General features: G+C 43.3%; 1 protein-coding gene across 2 annotated transcripts in view; it reads right to left on the reverse strand.

Moving 5' to 3' along the window:
• The window catches only part of LOC141112508 (phospholipase A and acyltransferase 4-like), a 56397-nt gene that overhangs the window by 799 nt on the left and 36747 nt on the right, over nt 1–18851 (reverse strand). For both annotated transcript variants that reach the window (XM_073605395.1, XM_073605396.1), the window contains exon 4: nt 4485–4744. In XM_073605395.1, the coding sequence (XP_073461496.1) occupies nt 4485–4744 (260 nt within the window). The remainder of the gene's footprint in view (nt 1–4484; nt 4745–18851) is intronic.

Consider the following 18851-nt stretch of genomic DNA (forward strand, 5'->3'; position numbering starts at 1 on the left):
CACTCCAAAAGTAGTAGATCTCAAAATTGTATTGAGATCTTAGTAACAAAACATAGCTCATGCAGTAAAAATAAGAGAACATGCTCAGTTTTTTACTGCATAAACTATGTTTTGCTACTAAGCTCTCAGTAGGCATTTTGAGATCTACTACTTTTGGAGTGCTAGCTGTTTTTGTTTATAGTTTCACATGGTGTCTCTATTGGCCAGGTACCCCTTATTAGGTGTGAATGATGAAGATGTGGGATGGATTTTTTGGCAGGTTTTTATTGCTATATGTGACTCCATAAGGGGGATATTCCCTCACTTCCTGTTCTTTCTGGCACCCATTACCTGGACAGGAAGTAAGGGGAAATATCCCGAGTGATGACACAAGTTATCAAAATGTGAAAGTGGTCCTAGATCTTTCTAACGCTCCTAAAACTTTGTTTTAATTGTTATCAGTGTACCCAGTGGGTAAATTTCCCCTCTCGTCTTCTTTACTGACACCCATCAAATAGAAAGAAGTGAAGAGAATATGTCACAGACATAAAATTTGACAAAGTCACTCCACTGTATACAAAACTTAAAGTGTAAGTTCACCTTTACAGAAAATCTGTAAGGTTAACTTACACTGGACTCTCTCCCCATTGCACCCGGTCCCGCTGACCTGGAGTCCGCCAATCACCCGTTCTGACACATCGTATAGCCGCTTTACCGTTCCAGGGATTTGAAATCCCCGTGGTTTGCTCTCCTCTTGTCCAGTGCTCACAGGACGGGCTACATGGGTCCTGATTGCGCCGATCAATTAGATTGCCTCCTATACGTACCTCTATGAGGTATGTTTAGGAGATTAAGCCGAGGGGATTTCTAATCCCCGGACCGGTAAAATGTCTGTCCAATGTGTCAATGCGGGTGATCGCCGGACTCCAGGTCAGCGGGACAGGATCCAGTGTAAGTTCATCTTACAGATTTTTCTGTAAAGGTTAACTTACCCTTTAAAGCATAAGTGTATATTAAAAGAAACAAACAAACAAAAAAGAAAAATCAGCACAATGGAGATAACTTACAGTCAATAGGATGTGTCCCTTGTGAGGATAGTAAAACTTATGCCGCGTACACACGGTCGGATTTTCAGCCCGCAAAAGACTGATGAGATTTTTTCGTCGGAAAATGTGACCCTGTGTATGCTCCATCAGACTTTTGCTTTTGCGAATTCCAGCCAGCAAAAATTGAGAGCATGTTCTTAATTTTTCGGTCGGAAAAAGTTCCTATCCGAAAATGCGATCATCTGTGGCAATTCCGACACGCAAAATCCCTACGCATGCTCGGAAACAATTTGACGCATGCTTTGAAGCATTGAACGTCATTTTCTTGGCTCATCATAGTGTGTACGTCACCGCGTTCTTGACAGTCGTAATTTCAGCGAACTTTTGCGTGACCGTGTGTATGCAAGGCAAACTTGAGCGGAATCCCATCGGAAAAGCCGTCATATCTTTTTCTGACGAGAAGAACGATCGTGTGTACGCGGCATAAGGGGCAGTTACAGGCTGTCATCAAGAAATCCCAACTATGCCCGTCCTTTCTACCCAGCTGCTCCACTGGTACTACAGCTTCTATGAATGAAACAGAATCTATGAATTGAGGATGAATGAATGATTGATAGATCCATCCCCTCCATTCAGAAATCTTGTTTCCTTCATAAAAGCTGTAGTACCAGCTGGGCAGAAAGGACGGGCATAGTTGGGCTTGCTTGATGACAGCCTATAACAGTCCCTTAGTTGTATTAACCTCCGCCACACCGATTGATTACAACAGTGGAGGGCATCGACGGAGAAGCATTTCTACTAACAGAAGAGGAATCAGCACAAGAGACATGTCCTACTGACTGTAAGTTATGTCCCTTGTGCTGATTTTTATTTTTTTATTTTAGCTACACTTATGCAGGCCATACGTGGTTGAATTACGAACAAATTTGCTTTTGAAAATGAGAAATTTTGTGCGTTTTGGAATCTGATGATGCCACCATTGCCTTTGAAATCCGACCAACCAAGCCTTCAATTTCACCTCATGTGGCTACAGAAAATAATTCTCGTGGCTGGGACGCTTCTTTTCTTTCCAGGAATTTTCTTTTCTTGTACTCATGCACATTTCTTTTTTGATTATATTTCCAACACGATTCTTCCATCATTGCTTAGAAAACCATTAGCTTTTACAAAAGATTTCACTTATTCACTCAAATTCGATGGCTGCACGAAAATCGGCTGTTGCCGCAGCCCACTAATGGTGCAAAATTTAGATGAAATTTTTTTTTTAAATCTTTTTATATTTTTGTATATGAAAATTTTTAGATAAGATTTTTGAAAAGAAAATTATTTCGGAATTCGACCCATGTATGGCCAGCCTTATGGTGCCCATACACTAGATGAAAAATCGTTTGAAAATCTGTCATTTGGACAGTTCATTTGTTTTTCATCCAGTTAATGGCCACATGTTGAAAATTGGTTGTGACGATTTTGAGCCAAAAAAAATCTAAGGAAAAGTTTGGAAAACTTCTGCCAAACAGCCGATAAATCGAAAAGTTAATGTGTTTCTCGCCTGTCAAAAATTGAACTGCCGGTAAGCTGCATATGTGACCCCAAAAATGAACAAGAAACCGATTCATCTATGTCCATTGAACGATTTATCGTTCAAAATTCGGTCATTACATGATGACAATATCGTCTGATCTCACGACTGAGTTTTGGATTTTCGAAAAATGTGTTTGAACGATTTTTCAACTGGTGTATGGCTAGCATTAGGCTTTAAAAAAAAGTTTGATTTGTAATGTTTAAATGCTTCTAACAGTTATATTCTTTGTAACAATAAAAATCATTAACCACTTCCCGACCGAGTCCTGTACATATACGGCGGCAGGATGGCTTTCCTGCCCGAATCGCCGTATATTTTAAGAGCCACAGGAGGCGCGCATGCCCGCTGCACGGCAGGGCACCCAAAGCGCGTGGCCCGCGGGCGGGATCGCCGTCGGCCACCCATGATCGCGGGCACGAGAGCTAGAACGAGGATTCGTGTGTGTAAGCACACAAATCCCTGTTCTGACAGGGGAGGAGAAACAGATCGTCTGTTCCTACTAAGTGGGAACAATGATCTGGCTCCTCCTTTAGTCAGTCCTATTCCCTCACAGTTAGAAACACACCTAGGGAACACACTTAACCCCTTGATCGCCCCCTAGTGTTAACCCCTTCCCAGCCAGTGACATTTATACAGTAATCAGTGGCTATTTTTAGCTCTGATCGCTGTAGAAATGTCGATGGTCCCAAAAAAGTGTCAAAAGTGTCCGATCTGTCTGCCGCAATGTCGCAGTCATGATAAAAATCGCTGATCACCACCATTACTAGTAAAAAATAAATAAAAATGCCATAAATCTATCCCCTATTTTGTAGACGCTATAACTATTGCGCAAACCTATCAATATGCGCTTATTGCAATTTTTTTACCAATAATATGTAGAAGAATACAAATTGGCCTACACTTTTTTTTTTTCTTTGAGATATTTATTATAGCAAAAAGTAAAAAAATTGTGTTTTTATCAATATTGTCGCTCTTCTTTTGTTTATAGCGCAAAAAATAAAAACAGCAGAGGTGATCAAAAAAACACCAAAACAAAGCTCTATTTGTGGGGGGAAAAAAAAAGGACATAAATTATGTTTGGGTACAACGTCGAACGACCGCACAATATTCAATTAAAGCGACGCAGTGCAGTATCACAAAAAATGGCCTGGTCAGGAAGGGGGTAAATTTTGCCTTTTTTTTTGTTTTAGAAAAAATCCTCCTTTAATATAAAAAAATATATATTAAAAAAAAAAAGCATAGCTCTGCTTTATCCCATTGCTGTGACAAGGAGTTATGTGAATGAAGCAAGAAGCTCATGGTTGTATATTTCAGTTTGACTGCTTTCACACTGAGGTGCTTTACAGGCACTACAGCGCTAAAAATAGCGCCTTAAGTGCCTCTCCTGTCTCTCCAGTGTCAAAGCCCGACTGCCTTCACACTGGAGCGGTGCGCTTGCAGGACAGTAAAAAAAAGTCCTACAAGCAGCATCTTTGCAGCGCTGTAGGAGTGGTGTATATACCGCTCCTAAAGCGCCCCTGCCCATTAAAATAAGTGGGGCTGAACCGCTGCTGCAGCGGCAATTTGCGGGCGGTTTTGACCCTTTTTCAGCCGCTAGCGGGGGTTAAAAGCGCCCCGCTAGCAGCCGAATAGCGCCGCTAAAAAAATCGGCACTTTGCCGCCGATGCCCCAGTGTGAAAGCACCCTTAGAATTTTATTGTAATATTCATATACCTCTTTTATAAAGGGTTTCAGGAATTGTGCAACTACACAAATTTGTTGCCATATGATAGCATCATAAAAATGAACCAAAGAGCCCAATGAAATAAAACTCTGCTGAGGGCTTTACATATAATAGCTGAACTATGAACAGTAATAATGTCTAGTTCATACAGTACCTGATCACAGAATTGTTTGCCATATCTCAGATCAGTTGCAAAGTGCTCACAGTTGGCACTAGTGACGCTGTAATCCATTTTCTTCCCTACTTGTTTCAATGCTGCGTTGACAATTTTTCCAGCTGGATAAGGTGAGCATTTGCTGTCATACTTGTTATTCACGTTATAGTCACATCCATAGGCGACAGACTCCAAACGGTCCTTTCTCACCACAGCTGTTCCTCCAAAAGCAGAAGATAAGCTAGACCAACCCTCTTGATCTGAGTAGAAGGGGTAAAGTATGTATATAAGTGGTGGAAAAGACAGAGCTGGTAAGTTTAGCACTTATGTACCTACAGCAGTATATGTATATCTGATCTTGGGCAGTGCAGAACGAATTAACTTTTACCTCTCATATGGTACAGTTGTAGCCCCCTGTTCCTAAAAAGGGGGCTATAATGTAAATTTAGTTTTTGGCTGAGCTGTAACCAGCTCAGATTGATTGTACATAGTTTATTGGTTCTGTCCTGAATTTGACTGTGTTGTGCCTTTCCCACTGTTGCCAGTAGGTGTCACTGGTACCACAGGACAGTGTGAGAATAACAACTAGGTTGAGCTGTAATGAATATTCTTCTTCCAGAAACAGCCCAGTAGGAGGTTCCTGCCGCTGTGCATTCTGGGAAGGGGTATTTATTGGACAGATGCCATGTGCTTTAATCAGTCCTCACCTCGTGGCCTTCTCTAGGCCTGAGGCTACGTTACTGCAAGCTCTGCAAGTAGGCCCAGAAGAATTTTCTCTTGTGCAAACTGCAAGATGTTCCCTGTCAACACCGCTGCAAGTACTATGTTGTCCGGAACCCTGCTAACAGAAACCAGCATCCGCCTGAAGCCACATGGTCGGTTTGTGCTGTATACCATTGGGGACCATGAAATGCTGGGTATGCTATGCCACAAATGTGAAGGAGTAGCCATACACCCCCGCCCATTTCTTCGTTGCCTACACTGCGGGGAGTACCTGTTTGCTGTGTAGCACCCTACCATGCCACCCATGTCTACACAGTTGATTGGGCCACAGGTGTTGCTCTGGTGGAGTCTGCTGCTTTTGCTCCTGCTGGGAAATCTACACTCACCACGCCTGCTACTGTGAGTGTTCAATTTGATGATGTCGCTGCTACTGTTCCTAAAGTGCCATCAGCAGACATTGCCACTGCTACTGTGCCTGCTACACCTGCTCAGAAGAAGGTGGACTATGTAAAAGGCATCCCGCGGCTGCGGTCGAGGCCTACCCCAGAGACCACCAGGACCGGAACCGGAGGAAGGCGTTACTCCTGGAAAATCCATGTCAGGAATTGGTGAGAAATCTGGGACAAACATTTCTGTGGGGTCAATGTGTAAATATATGCCTGCTGAAGAATTAAGGAATTCTGAGCTGGATTCCTTGTCTGATTTATCTGGTGATGATGAACTGTTTGAGTCTATGTCACAAGAATTGTTGTGGGCTAATAGTGAGGATGTTGCTTCTGCCTTCACTTTCCCTGACTGGTGCAGTGAAGCTATCTGGGACTACCTGTCTGTACCAAAGCCGTTTAGGAAAGCTGGCTATTCATCTTTAATGGATGAGTGTTATGATGGATGCATGCTTCAATGGAACTATGGCTGGCATATTTATTCTGACAAAGTGGTCATCTGCAGACCTGGAAAAGAAAATGTTGCTTACTTTGTCACTACTGTTGATAATCAAAGGAAACCAGTTACTTTGCCAGATCCTCGTTTCTACTGGTAACCGTTTAAAGGGACTGTCAAAGTTCAGCTGGCAAATACTGGTCTCTGCTATAAAGCGACAGTTTATTCCTGTTTAAACCACAGAATAAGACTCTTCAGTTTTGAAAAGAGACTGAGAAAAGTTCTTTGCTCTAAATGGACTATGGGGTACATAACCAGATAGTTATAGGTTTAGAGAACTTCATGGTCAAGATTCTCTACTATGTACAGCAATTTAAATACTTTGCTATTAACCGCTTCAATACCCGGCCATAGTCAAATGACGTCCACAGATGGGATCTCCCATCCTGGGTGGACGTCATATAACGGCCTCGGCTTTCCGCCGCTACTGCGGGCCCCCGGGGGCCCGCAGAGCGGCGATCGGGGTACCGTTGTGTCCCTCAGGACACAGCTGTTCCCCGATGGGGGTATTGAGGCGGCGGCGTGCGGCGGCGGCGGGGCGTCGGTAACGGCGGATGCAGAGCTGCATTGGGAAGCGTGTACTATGCGGTTTCCGGCGGAAGAGGAGTGATCAGGGCGGTGATCGGGGCTGAGGCTTTTCCCCTGGATACAGCTCAGCCCCGATCACTGTAGCCAATGGCATGGCTCTGCATCACATGACCGGCTGTGTCCAATCACAGCCGGTCACTAATGTAAACAAACACACACAGTCAGACAGTAACTGCTGTTGCTGGGCTCTTCTCCTCACACACCGATCCAGTGTGAGGAGAAGAGATCAGCTAACAGTGAGTTACTAATTACATGTACTACTGTGCCCAGATCGCCCCTCCTAAATAAAGAGTACCTGTCACCTCAGTACCTGTCACCTCAGTACCTGTCACCTCAGAGTACCTGTCATCTCAGAGTACCTGTCCATCACCTGCCACCAGAATACCCGCCACCTCATCACCTGCCACCAGAGTACTCGCCACCTCATCACCTGCCACCAGAGTACTCGCCACCTCATCACCTGCCACCAGAGTACCCGCCACCTCATCACCTGCCACCAGAGTACCCGCCACCTCATCACCTGCCACCAGAGTACCCGCCACCTCATCACCTGCCACCAGAGTACCCGCCACCTCATCACCTGCCACCAGAGTACTTGCCACCAGAGTACCCGCCACCTCACCACCAGAGTACCTGCCACCAGAGTACCCGCCACCTCATCACCTGCCACCAGAGTACCCGCCACCTCATCACCTGCCACCAGAGTACCCGCCACCTCATCACTTGCCACCAGAGTACATACAGCCAGTCAGCCACTATGTCCAGGAAGATGTACACCCCAGAAGAGGCATACCAGATCCTGAGTCTGACCGATGAGAGCAACGGGGAGCTCTCACCGCTCAGTTCAGATTCTGGTTCTGATTCGGAATATGAGCCCCCCGAAGGCAGCACATCCGGATCAGATGTAGAGGAGGAAGTAGTCCGTCCAAAAAGACGACGGTCTGAAAACCAGGCAGCTACCAGCAGTGCCAGCGGCGGTAGACCCCAGGAGGAGGGGCCCAGTACAAGCGCTGCTAGACCCCAGGAGGAAAGACCCAGCACAAGTGGACGCCAAAGAAGTAGGGCCCAAACCCATCTTCCAGATTCCTTGGCAAACCCATTGTGGCTGCCTTCTACCACAGGGTCAGCCACGATCCCCCCTTTTACAGCACAGTCGGGTGTGCAGGTCAACACTGCAGGATTTACACAAATGGATTTTTTAAATTTATTTTTCCCGAACGATTGGATTCAAGGCATCGTGGACCAAACTAATCTGTTTGCCCAACAATTTATTGCAGCCAACCCCAGCTCCAGCTATGCCCGCCCTTTTGAGTGGAGACCGCTAACAGTAGTGGAGCTAAAATTGTTTTTAGGCCTAACCCTGAACATGGGGCTTACAAGAAAATGAAATTCATAAGTATTGGTCGACCAAACCCATCCAACATATGCCAATTTTTTCAGCAGCCATGTCCAGGTCCTGATACGAAATCATAATGCGCTTCTTGCATTTCAATGACAACTCACAGTGCCCCCCCCCGAAATCACCCAAACTTTGACAAATTATATAAAGTTCGCCCCCTAATTAATTTTTTTTCCCAGAAGTTTGCCGAAGTTTATGTCCCTGAAAAAAATATATCTGTGGACGAATCCCTGGTGCATTTCACTGGCCGGCTGGGAATCAAACAATATATACCCAGTAAGAGGGCGAGGTATGGCTTGAAGCTTAACAAGCTTTGTGAAAGTGCCACCGGTTATGTGTACGCATTCCGCGTGTACGAAGGGAAAGATTCCCAGCTCCAGCCCCCTGAGTGTCCCTCGTACATGGGAATAAGTGGGAAAATTGTTTGGGAGTTGGCATTCCCACTCCTCCAAAAGGGATACCATATTTATATGGATAATTATTATACGAGTTTGCCCCTTCTCCGCCACCTATATCTCAAACAAACTTTGGCCTGTGGTACAGCTAGAAAAAACCGAAAGGGCTTCCCACAGTGTCTTGTCACCACAAACATTCCAAGGGGGGAATCGACAAGCTTGAGGAACGAAGAAGTGTTGGCTGTGAAGTGGAGGGATAGAAAAGACGTGTACATCATGTCCACCATCCACGATGACACCTCGGTGGAACTTCACAGAAGACGCGGTACCGTTCGCAAGCCTACCTGTATCACTGAGTACAATAAATACATGGGGGGGGGTGGATTTAAACGATCAGTTGTTGCAGCCCTATCTTTCAACAAGAAAAACCTTATTCTGGTACAAAAAAGTCGCAATTTACTTTTTTCATTTGGCCCTTTTAAATTCTTTCATAATATACCAAAAATCCACAGAAACACCCACCACCTTCATAAAGTTTATTGAAGACATTGTCACTGCCCTGATTTATCAGCAAGTATCCCCCCCAGAAAGCATTCGCTCCGATTCTGTCAGCAGACTACATGAGCGCCATTTCCCAGACCATATTCCACCAACAGGATCCGGAAGACGACGCCAAAAAAAATGTCGGGTGTGCACCAAAAGAGGAATTAGGAAAGATACGAGCTTCCATTGTACCGACTGTCCCTCCCAACCTGGCCTTTGCATCGGAGAATGCTTCAGGTGATATCACACTCTGGAAAATTATTAGTCCATATTTCTAATACTGCCATTTCCCCGTTTTTAATTTCCGTCCTGAATATTTACCTTCCTCAACCAACCATATTATTGCCTTCCATGTGAACCGACCCTGGCCTGTTTCTCGACTATGCCTCTGCCTACCGTCTGCATTGTTTTTCCGCCATGTTTTTGCCTTTCACGTGAACTGACCCTGGACTGTATCGACTATGCCTCTGCCTACCGTCTATTTCTGCCTTTTACCTGCACTGACCTCGGCCTGTTGACCATGTTTTTGCCTGCCCCTTGGATTGATCTTTCACCCTGCTACACAGGGGTCTCACATATGTGAGGGGCTCCAGAATAGTGTTCGGAGTTCAGAAAACCAGTTTTTGGTTTTCTGTGTTCCCATAACAGGGTCTGGTTGCCCGGAGGCTTCAAAGCGATTTGGGTGGGAGAAGCCTCTACCCCTGTCCCCATTCTTTCCTGACCAATGCCCTAAGCTTGATGGTACTGCCTGCTCCCTAGCCAAATACTCTGGCTGTGCTGACCATACCTCTGCCTGCTGCATGTACTAACTATGGACAGTATTCCTGCCTGCTGCATGGACGATCCTTTGATCCTTTTGCTGCTGCTGACCACATCCCTGCCTGCTATCTGGACTAATGCTTTGGCTGTGCTGACATCTCTACCTGTACTGACTATTCCTGCCTGCTGCCTGTTTTGCTGTCGCTGTCCACGTTCCTGCCTGCTGCCTGGACCGATGCTCTTCTCTGTGGACTACTGCACTACTAAAACTGCAGGTAATCTTTTCTTTACCCTTTACTCAGCAGAATGTATTTTGGTTTGTAATTGGTATGTACAGTACATGCTATGTGTTAGAAATATGAAGGGCCTTCAACAATGTGATAGGTTGGCAGGAATTTGTGTGTAATGTATGCTCCTAGAACAACTGACAGTGCTACTTGGATGTTGGGCCTCTGTATGTGGCCAGACTATGTAAAAGTCTCACACATGTGGTATCGCCATACTCAGGAGTAGCAGAATGTATTTTGGGGTGTCATTTTTGCTATGTACATGCTATGTGTTGGAAATATCTTATGAATGGACAACTTTGTGTAAAAAAAATGCGTTTTCATTTTTTTTCCACAGTTTCCAAAAACTTCGGGAAAAAAATGAACCATTCAAAAGACTAATTATGCCTCATAGATTATACGTTGGGGTGTTAGCTTTCTAAAATGGGGTCATTTTGTGGGTGTTTCCGTTGTCCTGGTGCTCCAGGGCCTTCAAAATTGTAATAGGTGGTTGAGAAATGAGATGTGTAATTTATGCTCCTAGAATGCCTGGAGCTGCTACTTCAATGTTGGGCCTCTGTATGTGGCCAGGCTGTGTAAAAGTCTCACACATTTGGTATCGCCATACTCAGGAGGAGTAGCAGAATGTATTTTGGGGTGTCATTTTTGCTATGTACATGCTATGTGTTGGAAATATCTTATGAATTGACAACTTTGTGTAAAAAAAAATGCGTTTTCATTTTTTTTCCACAGTTTCCAAAAACTTCGGGAAAAAAATGAACCATTCAAAAGACTAATTATGCCTCATAGATTATACGTTGGGGTGTTAGCTTTCCAAAATGGGGTCATTTTGTGGGCGTTTCCATTGTCCTGGTGCTCCAGGACCTTCAAAAGTGTGATAGGTTGTCATCATATGAGATGTGCAATTTATGCTCGTAAAATGCCTGACGGTGCTAGTTGGATTTTAGACCTCTGTATGTGGCCAGGCTGTGTAAAAGTCTCACACATGTGGTATCACTATACTCAGGAGGAGTAGCAGAATGTATTTTGGGGTGTCATTGCAAGTATGCATGTGCTGTGTGAGAGAAATAACTTGTTATTATGACAATTTTGTGCAAAAAAAAAAAAAAAAAATTTCCAAGAATTGTGGGAAAAAATTACAACTTCAAAAAGCTCACCATGCCTCTTGCTAAATACCTTGGAATGTCTGCTTTCCAAAAAGGGGTAATTTGGGGGGTATTTGTACTTTCCTGGCTTGTTAGGGCCTCAAGAAATGAGATAGGCCTTCAGTACATCAGGTGTGATCAGATGTGATCATTTTTCAATGATTTGCACCATAGCTTGTAGACTCTATAACTTTCACAGAGACCAAATAATATACACTAATTTGGGTTATTTTTACTAAAGATATGTGGCAGTATACATTTTGGCCCAAATTTATGAAGAAAAATTACTTATTTGCAAAATTTTACAATAAAAACTAAAAAAAAAGTGTTTTTTTTTCAAAAATTTCTCTCTTTTTTCACTTATATTGCAAAAAATAAAAAAAACAGCAGTGATTAAATACCACCAAAAGAAAGCTATGTTTGTGAGAAAAAAATGATAAAAATTTGGTTTGGGTACAGTGTAGCATGACTGAGTAATTGTCATTCAAAGTGTGAGAGCGCTGAAAGCTAAAATTTGGTCTGGGAAGGAAGGGTGTATAAAAGCCCTGTATTGAAGTGGTTAAAGACTTCTGCCATGACGATTCCTGCTGTTAGGTGGTAAAAGTTACTTATAGACAGGGGTGGACTTTTAAGCTACATTCTAGTTTATTTTGCTATTAAAATGTGTGGAAGAGAGTTTCATTCTCCTGGGAGTGAGGCTTTGCTCCCAATTGTTATATATTTTTGTATGTGTAACTTTTTTAGGTGACCCAGACCTCCTATCAAGCTGCTAGCATGGGGGCAGTTAGATAGATAGTGAGGTTCCTGTAACATGTTTGATGTGAATATACTGTTGATTAAAGTTTGAAACTGTAACATTCTTCTTTGCTGTCTCTCTTCTCCCGTCCAAGTTTTTTTTTTTTCGGTTCAGATACCTACTCTCAGGCTTGAGTTATTTTTTTCCATACAGACGCTGAAGACATTGTCTCCTTTAATGGGGGGAATGTGTGGCCCCCTTTTCCTAAAAATCAGGGCTACAATATAAATTTAGTTTTTGGCTGAGCTGTAACCAGCTCAGATTGATTGTACATAGTTTATTGGTTCTGTCCTGAATTTGACTGTGTTGTGCATTTCCCACTGTTGCCAGTAGGTGTCACTGGTACCACAGGACAGTGTGAGAATAACAACTAGGTTGAGCTGTAATGAATATTCTTTTTCCAGAAACAGCCCAGTAGGAGGTTCATGCCGCTGTGCATTCTGGGAAGGGGTATTTATTGGACAGATGCCATGTGCTTTAATCAGTCCTCACCTCGTGGCCCTCCAGGCCTGAGGCTACGTTACTGCAAGCTCTGCAAGTAGGCCCAGAAGCCTGTCTGGGGCCTACTAGTCCGGAAGTGGTCTTTAGGCTGTCTTGCCTGTTTGGAAGAAGCTGAGCCAAGCTGAGGAGATCCAGGGGAGGACCCTTGCTGGAGAGAGCCAGGATGAAGGGTGGTCTCTCCGAAGGGCCTGGTGACTTAATTGAAGGATGCACTTACACCTAACCTACCTTCACAGTACTGCTTATGGTCGACCCTCACAGGCTGGCTTAAAGGTTCTGGTACTGTGAAGCTGTTCTACAATCCAATAAAGGTAATACATTCCAGGCTGCTAAGTTTGTGAGAGAGACTTATCCAGGCATCTACTGGTTGCTAAGTTTGTCAGAGAGGCTTATCCAGACATCTTACTGGTTACTAGGTCTGTGTGAGAGAGGCCTACCCAGATATTCAAGATCTGCTGAAAGAAAGCTGTGTTTTTGTCCTTTAATCTAAGGAGTCTGTAAGTGATCTGCTACAAAAGGGTATCTGCAACTTCCCCTCAACCTCTTTACTACTACTTCTTTCAAGTTCTTCATTAAAGCATTGAAAACTACCTAAAGTGACTGGCGCCCATATTGTTCTAACTTCCCATTATAGCCATAGACTCAGCCCTGGGGTGAATGTAAGTCCGCTCTCTCTATCTGGAGGTATCTTCTTTGCTCCCAGTATACCCAAGGGAGTGCTACACAGTATTTCAGAAAAGTACTGATAAAAAGCTAGATTGTCAAAGGAATAATCAGTATATTCATACCTCCCAACTTTCTGAGATGGGAAAGAGGGACATCTATTAGGAAAAAGCATGTGGGTAAAGGACACCTCCGTTACATGGAACATGAATACCCAAAAAACGATTGGTTAAACTCAAGTGCTTTTTGGTCACTATAATCCCTTTATATTGCCTTTCAAATGTACAAATGCAACAATTTAGAAACCAGGCAGGTTTATTGTGGAATAAAAATGAGAGTGTACGGTGCAAGCTACGACCAGTGTTCCAACCTGGAGGCCCAGTAGTCCATCACTCCTTATTTCGAAGGGTGAATCATATTGTGTATGTACTCGACCCCTAATAGCTGCATATGCATAACTAGTGCTTCTCTCTTTAGGCCCACCTGACATTATGGGGTTGATTTACTAAAGGCCAACAAACTGTGCACTTTGCATAGTGGAGTTGCAAGAGCAGTTGCTCCAGAGCTTAGTAAATGAGGTAAGGCTTCACTTTGCAAAGGATACCTAATCACATGCAGGGAAATTAACCACTTCAATACCAGGCACTTCCCCCCCTTTCTGCCCAGGACAATTTTCAGCTTTCAGCATTGTCGCACTTTGAATGACAATTGCGCGGTCATGCAACACTGTACCCAAACTAAATTTTTATCATTTTCTTTTGGTGGCATTTGATCACCACTGGGGTTTTTATTTTTTGCTAAACAAACTAAAGAAGACCGTAGTTTTTGAAAAAAAAAAGTTTTACTTAGTTTCTGTTATAACATTTTGTTTTCTCCTTCATTGACAGGTACTGATGAGGAGGCACTGATGAGTTGGCACTGATAAGGTGGCACTGATGGGCACGAATGAGGAGGCACTGATATGTAGAATTAATGGGCACTGATAGGCGGCACTGATGGACACTAATAGATGGCACTGATGAGCAGCACTGATGATGAGGTACTGACAGGTGTTACTGATGGGCACTGTGGTGGGCACTGACAGGCGTTCCTGATGGACACTGACTGCCATTGTTGTGACACCTCTCATGGGAGCTGCGCTGATAATCAATGTGCTGATTATCAGCGCAGACCCCCCTCTGACAGGGAGAGCCGCCAAACAGGCATATCCTGGTTCACGCTGTGATCAGCTGTGATTGGTCACAGCTGATCACGTGGTAAGGAGCCTCCATCAGAGGCTCCTTATCACAATCGGAGATGCGGTCTGTCAGAGTGACACACAGCACCAACAATCGCTGCGCTGCGCGGTGGGAAGTGGTTAAAAAGAAGACTTTTTGCTTGCACATGTTTGGATGATGGAAGTCAGCTGAGCTCACCCTCATTTGAGCTTTTCAGCAACTGCTCTTGCACAGTGCAACTGCACTTTGTAAAGTGCACAGTCTATTTACCTTTAGTAAATAAACCCCTGAGAATACAGGAGATTGCTTAACTTTATTAGCAGCTGTGGCACTCGGGGATTGAAGATTTGGTGCAATAAACTAAGCTAAATGATATTACTATAAATAACTGCCTCCAAAAAAATAACATCTAAAACACTAAACCCCTACTCTAAAACATTTCCCCACTTTCATTTGTAACATAACTATGAGTATAAATTAAATATGAAACAAAAAATAAATAAAAAAAGTAAACCCACAAAAAGCAAGTTGGGGGGAAGTAGCTAAACAGCAACTGAATTTGTTGCTGAAACACACAAAAAGATATCTCTCCGTGCAAACGTAAGATATCTCTCTCTCTGTATATACAGTTGTGCTCAAAAGTTCTGGACTCCTGACAGACCCTTGCATTTTTCATCCAGTGCTGCACTGACCTTTCTGGATTCTGAGTCATGGGGAAAGCAAAAGAATTGTCAAGGGATCTGCGGGAAAAGGTAGTTTAACCACCTCAATACAGTGCACATTCACCCCCTTCCTGCCCAGGCCAATTTTCAGATTTCAGCGCTGTCACACTTTGAATGACAATTGCGCGGTCATGCAACACTGTACCCAGATGAAATTGTTATCATTTTCCCCCCACAACTAGAGCTTTCTTCTGGTGGTATTGGATCACCTCTGCGGCTTTTATTTTTTGCTCTATAAACAAAAGAAGAGTTACAAGTTTGAAAAAAAACACAATATTTTTTACGTTTTGCTATGATAAATATCCTTTCCTTTTTTTAACAAATTTTTGCCTCAGTTTAGGCCGATATGTATTCTACATATTTTTGGTAAAAAAAAAGAACAAAAAAAAAAAAAAAATAATCGCAATAAGCGTATATTGATTAGTTTGCGCAAAAGTTATAGCGTCTACAAAATAGAGGATAGATATATAGCATTTTTATCATTTTTTTTTTTTTTTTTTTTTTTTTTTTTTACTAGTAATGGCGGTGATCTGCGATTTTTATCATGACTGTGATATTGTGGCGGACATATCGGACACTTTTGACATTTTTTTGGGACCATTCACATTTATACAGCGATCCGTGCAGGGAAGGGGTTAACACTAGGGGGTGATCGAGGGGTTAATTATGTTCCTAGGGAGTGATTCTAACTGTGGGGGGAGGGGACTCACAAGGGGAGGAGACCGATCGGTGTTCCTCTGTACTAAGAACACACCATCGGTCTCCTCTCCTCTGACAGGATGTGGATTTGTGTGTTTACACACACAGATCCACGGTCCTGCTGTGTTACCGGGCAATCGCGGGTGCCCGGCGGACATCACGTGCTGCGCATCGGGTCCCCAGTGACACAGCGGGCGCGTGTCCCCTGGTGGTCCGGGAAGGCGAGGACGTCATATGACGCCCTCCCAGAACAAGAGACGCGCTGCCTGGCCATCATATGACAGCCGGCAGGTGGAAAGCAGTTAACTGTATAAAATAGGAAAGGGATATAAAAAGATATCCAAGGAATTGAAAATGTGTTAAACTCTAATCAAGAAGTGGAAAATGAGAGGTTCTGATGAAACCAAACCACGGTCAGGTAGACCAACTAAAGTTTCATCCACAACTGCTAGGAAAATTATTCAGGATGCAAAGAAAAATCCACAAATAAATTCAGATGAAATACAGGACTCTCTGAAAACATATGGTATGGCTGTTTCAAGATGCACAATAAGGAGGCACTTGAAGAAAGATGGGCTGCATGGTCGAGTCGCCAGAAGAAAGCCATTACTACGCAAATGCCATGAAGTATCCCACTTACAATACGCCAAATAGTACAGAGACAAGCCTCAAACCTTCTGGCACAAAGTCATTTGGAGTGATGAGACCAAAATTGAGCTTTTTGGCCACAACCAAAAACGCTACATTTGGAGAGGAGTCAACAAGGCCTATGATGAAAGGTACAGAGGTGGATCGCTGAGGTTTTTGGGATGTGTGAGCTACAAAAGGCACAGGAAATTTGGTCAAAATTGTTGGCAAGATGAATGCAGTATGTTATCAAAAAAATACTGGAGGAACATTTGCATTCATCAGCCAGGAAGCTGCGCATGGGACGTACTTGGCCTTGTGTTTTGGATTATTGTCATGTTGAAATGTCCAAGTCGAATAATAATAATGAAAAAGGAAATTAGTCTGGTCTCACCTAACAATAATGCCCCGTACACACGGTCGGACATTCCGACAACAAAATCCATGGATTTTTTCCGACGGATGTTGGCTCAAACTTGTCTTGCATACACACGGTCACACAAAGTTGTCGGAAAATCCGATCGTTCTGAACGTGGTGATGTAAAACACGTACGTCGGGTCTATAAACAGGGCAGTAGCCAATAGCTTTCGTCTCTTAATTTATTCTGAGCATGCGTGGCACGTTGTGCGTTGGATTTGTGTACACACGATCGGAATTTCCGACAACGGATTTTGTTGTCGGAAAATTTTATATCCTGCTCTCAAACTTTGTGTGTCGGAAATTCCGATGGAAAATGTGTATTGGAGCCTACACACGGTCGGAATTTCCGACAACAAGGTCCTATCACACATTTTCCCTCAGAAAATCAGACCGTGTGTACAGGGCATAAGAGTGTCAAAGTCTGTGTGTAACCACACCTAGAACTAGCAATCTGCTAGGGGACACTCACAGACCTATTGTCTGTGTGCTGATTGTAAAAAAAACTCAGCAGACAAACCAGTTCCTTTGAATCAAATTGCAAGGTAGTAACAAAAGACTAAAGGTCAAAAGAGATTCTTCAAAGAGGAACACTCAGGTTTAAAAGGGTACAAAACGGTATACTTTATTAAATGCTATAAATACCGGACAAGTGATACATGAAAGAATACATTTTCCTCCGCCAATATTAAAAATAAAATATGTCTCAACAGACACACCATCAAAAACACTCCTCATTCACTCCAGTTTACCCCATAACATGGCAAAAAGGCCTTGATACTATTCCCGGGCTGAAAAATAGAAAATGTCCTGAGTAATCTTTATGTATCAAAAGTAGATGTGATGAAAACGTAGCAAGTTTCCCACGTAGCGGCCATTTAGATAATAAAAAGAAACATATAATTCTTATATGTACTATATACACAGAGTTCATTTATCCACTTAGGTTATCAGTGCTTTAGTACACTTTTTTACATATCTGCTGTGGAGATTCCACTATCCAGGATATCCTTCTAGGTCAAGACTGATCCTACTTCCGCTTAGAGCCTGCCCACTGTTGTTCTGCTCCAAGTGCTGCATGGCTGCAAGGCTCAGCCGGTCCCGTTGGTAGCGTTCATTGAACAGTGTTAAGCCATTGCTCAGCGAAGTATCACAAGCTGCTTTACAACGACCAGATCTTTGGACACAGAGAAACGCCAGCTATATTTTCTATTTGGAAGGACATCTATTGACCCTGGATCATCCAGTGATCCCACCTTTGATGCACTGCTCATCCATGGAGCCGATGACCACGATCAGGTGAGATAAGTGGATCCTTCACTTCCATTGAGAATCTCCCTCATAGAATTGATGTGATCATCCATCTGGCTACATACATGCCATGATACAATTGTAGTCTCTCAAGAACCCTTTTTTCCTCACTGTGGTATACGTTATACTGTCATCTTATCACGCTGTACATATAAGAATTATATGTTTCTTTTTATTATCTAAACGGCCACTACGTGGGAAACTTGCTACATTTTCATCACATCTACTTTTGATACATAAAGGTTACTCAGGACATTTTCTATTTTTCAGCCCGGGAATAGTATCAAGGCCTTTTTGCCATGTTATGGGGTAAACTGGAGTGAATGAGGAGTGTTTTTAATGGTGTGTCTGTTGAGACATATTTTATTTTTAATATTGGTGGAGGAAAATGTATTCTTTCATGTATTACTTGTCCGGTATTTATAGCATTTAATAAAGTATACCGTTTTGTACCCTTTTAAACCTGAGTGTTCCTCTTGGAAGAATCTCTTTTGACCTTTAGTCTTTTGTTACTGAAATGTCCAAGTCGACCTGTCATTGGCTACAGCAGAATAAAGTGAAGGTTCTAGAGTGGCCATCTCAGTCTCCTGACCTCAATATCATTGAGCCACTTTGGGGAGATCTCAAACATGCAG

Source organism: Aquarana catesbeiana, linkage group LG11 (genome assembly GCF_042186555.1).
Source record: "Aquarana catesbeiana isolate 2022-GZ linkage group LG11, ASM4218655v1, whole genome shotgun sequence".
In the NCBI taxonomy this organism is placed as follows: Eukaryota; Metazoa; Chordata; class Amphibia; order Anura; family Ranidae; genus Aquarana; species Aquarana catesbeiana.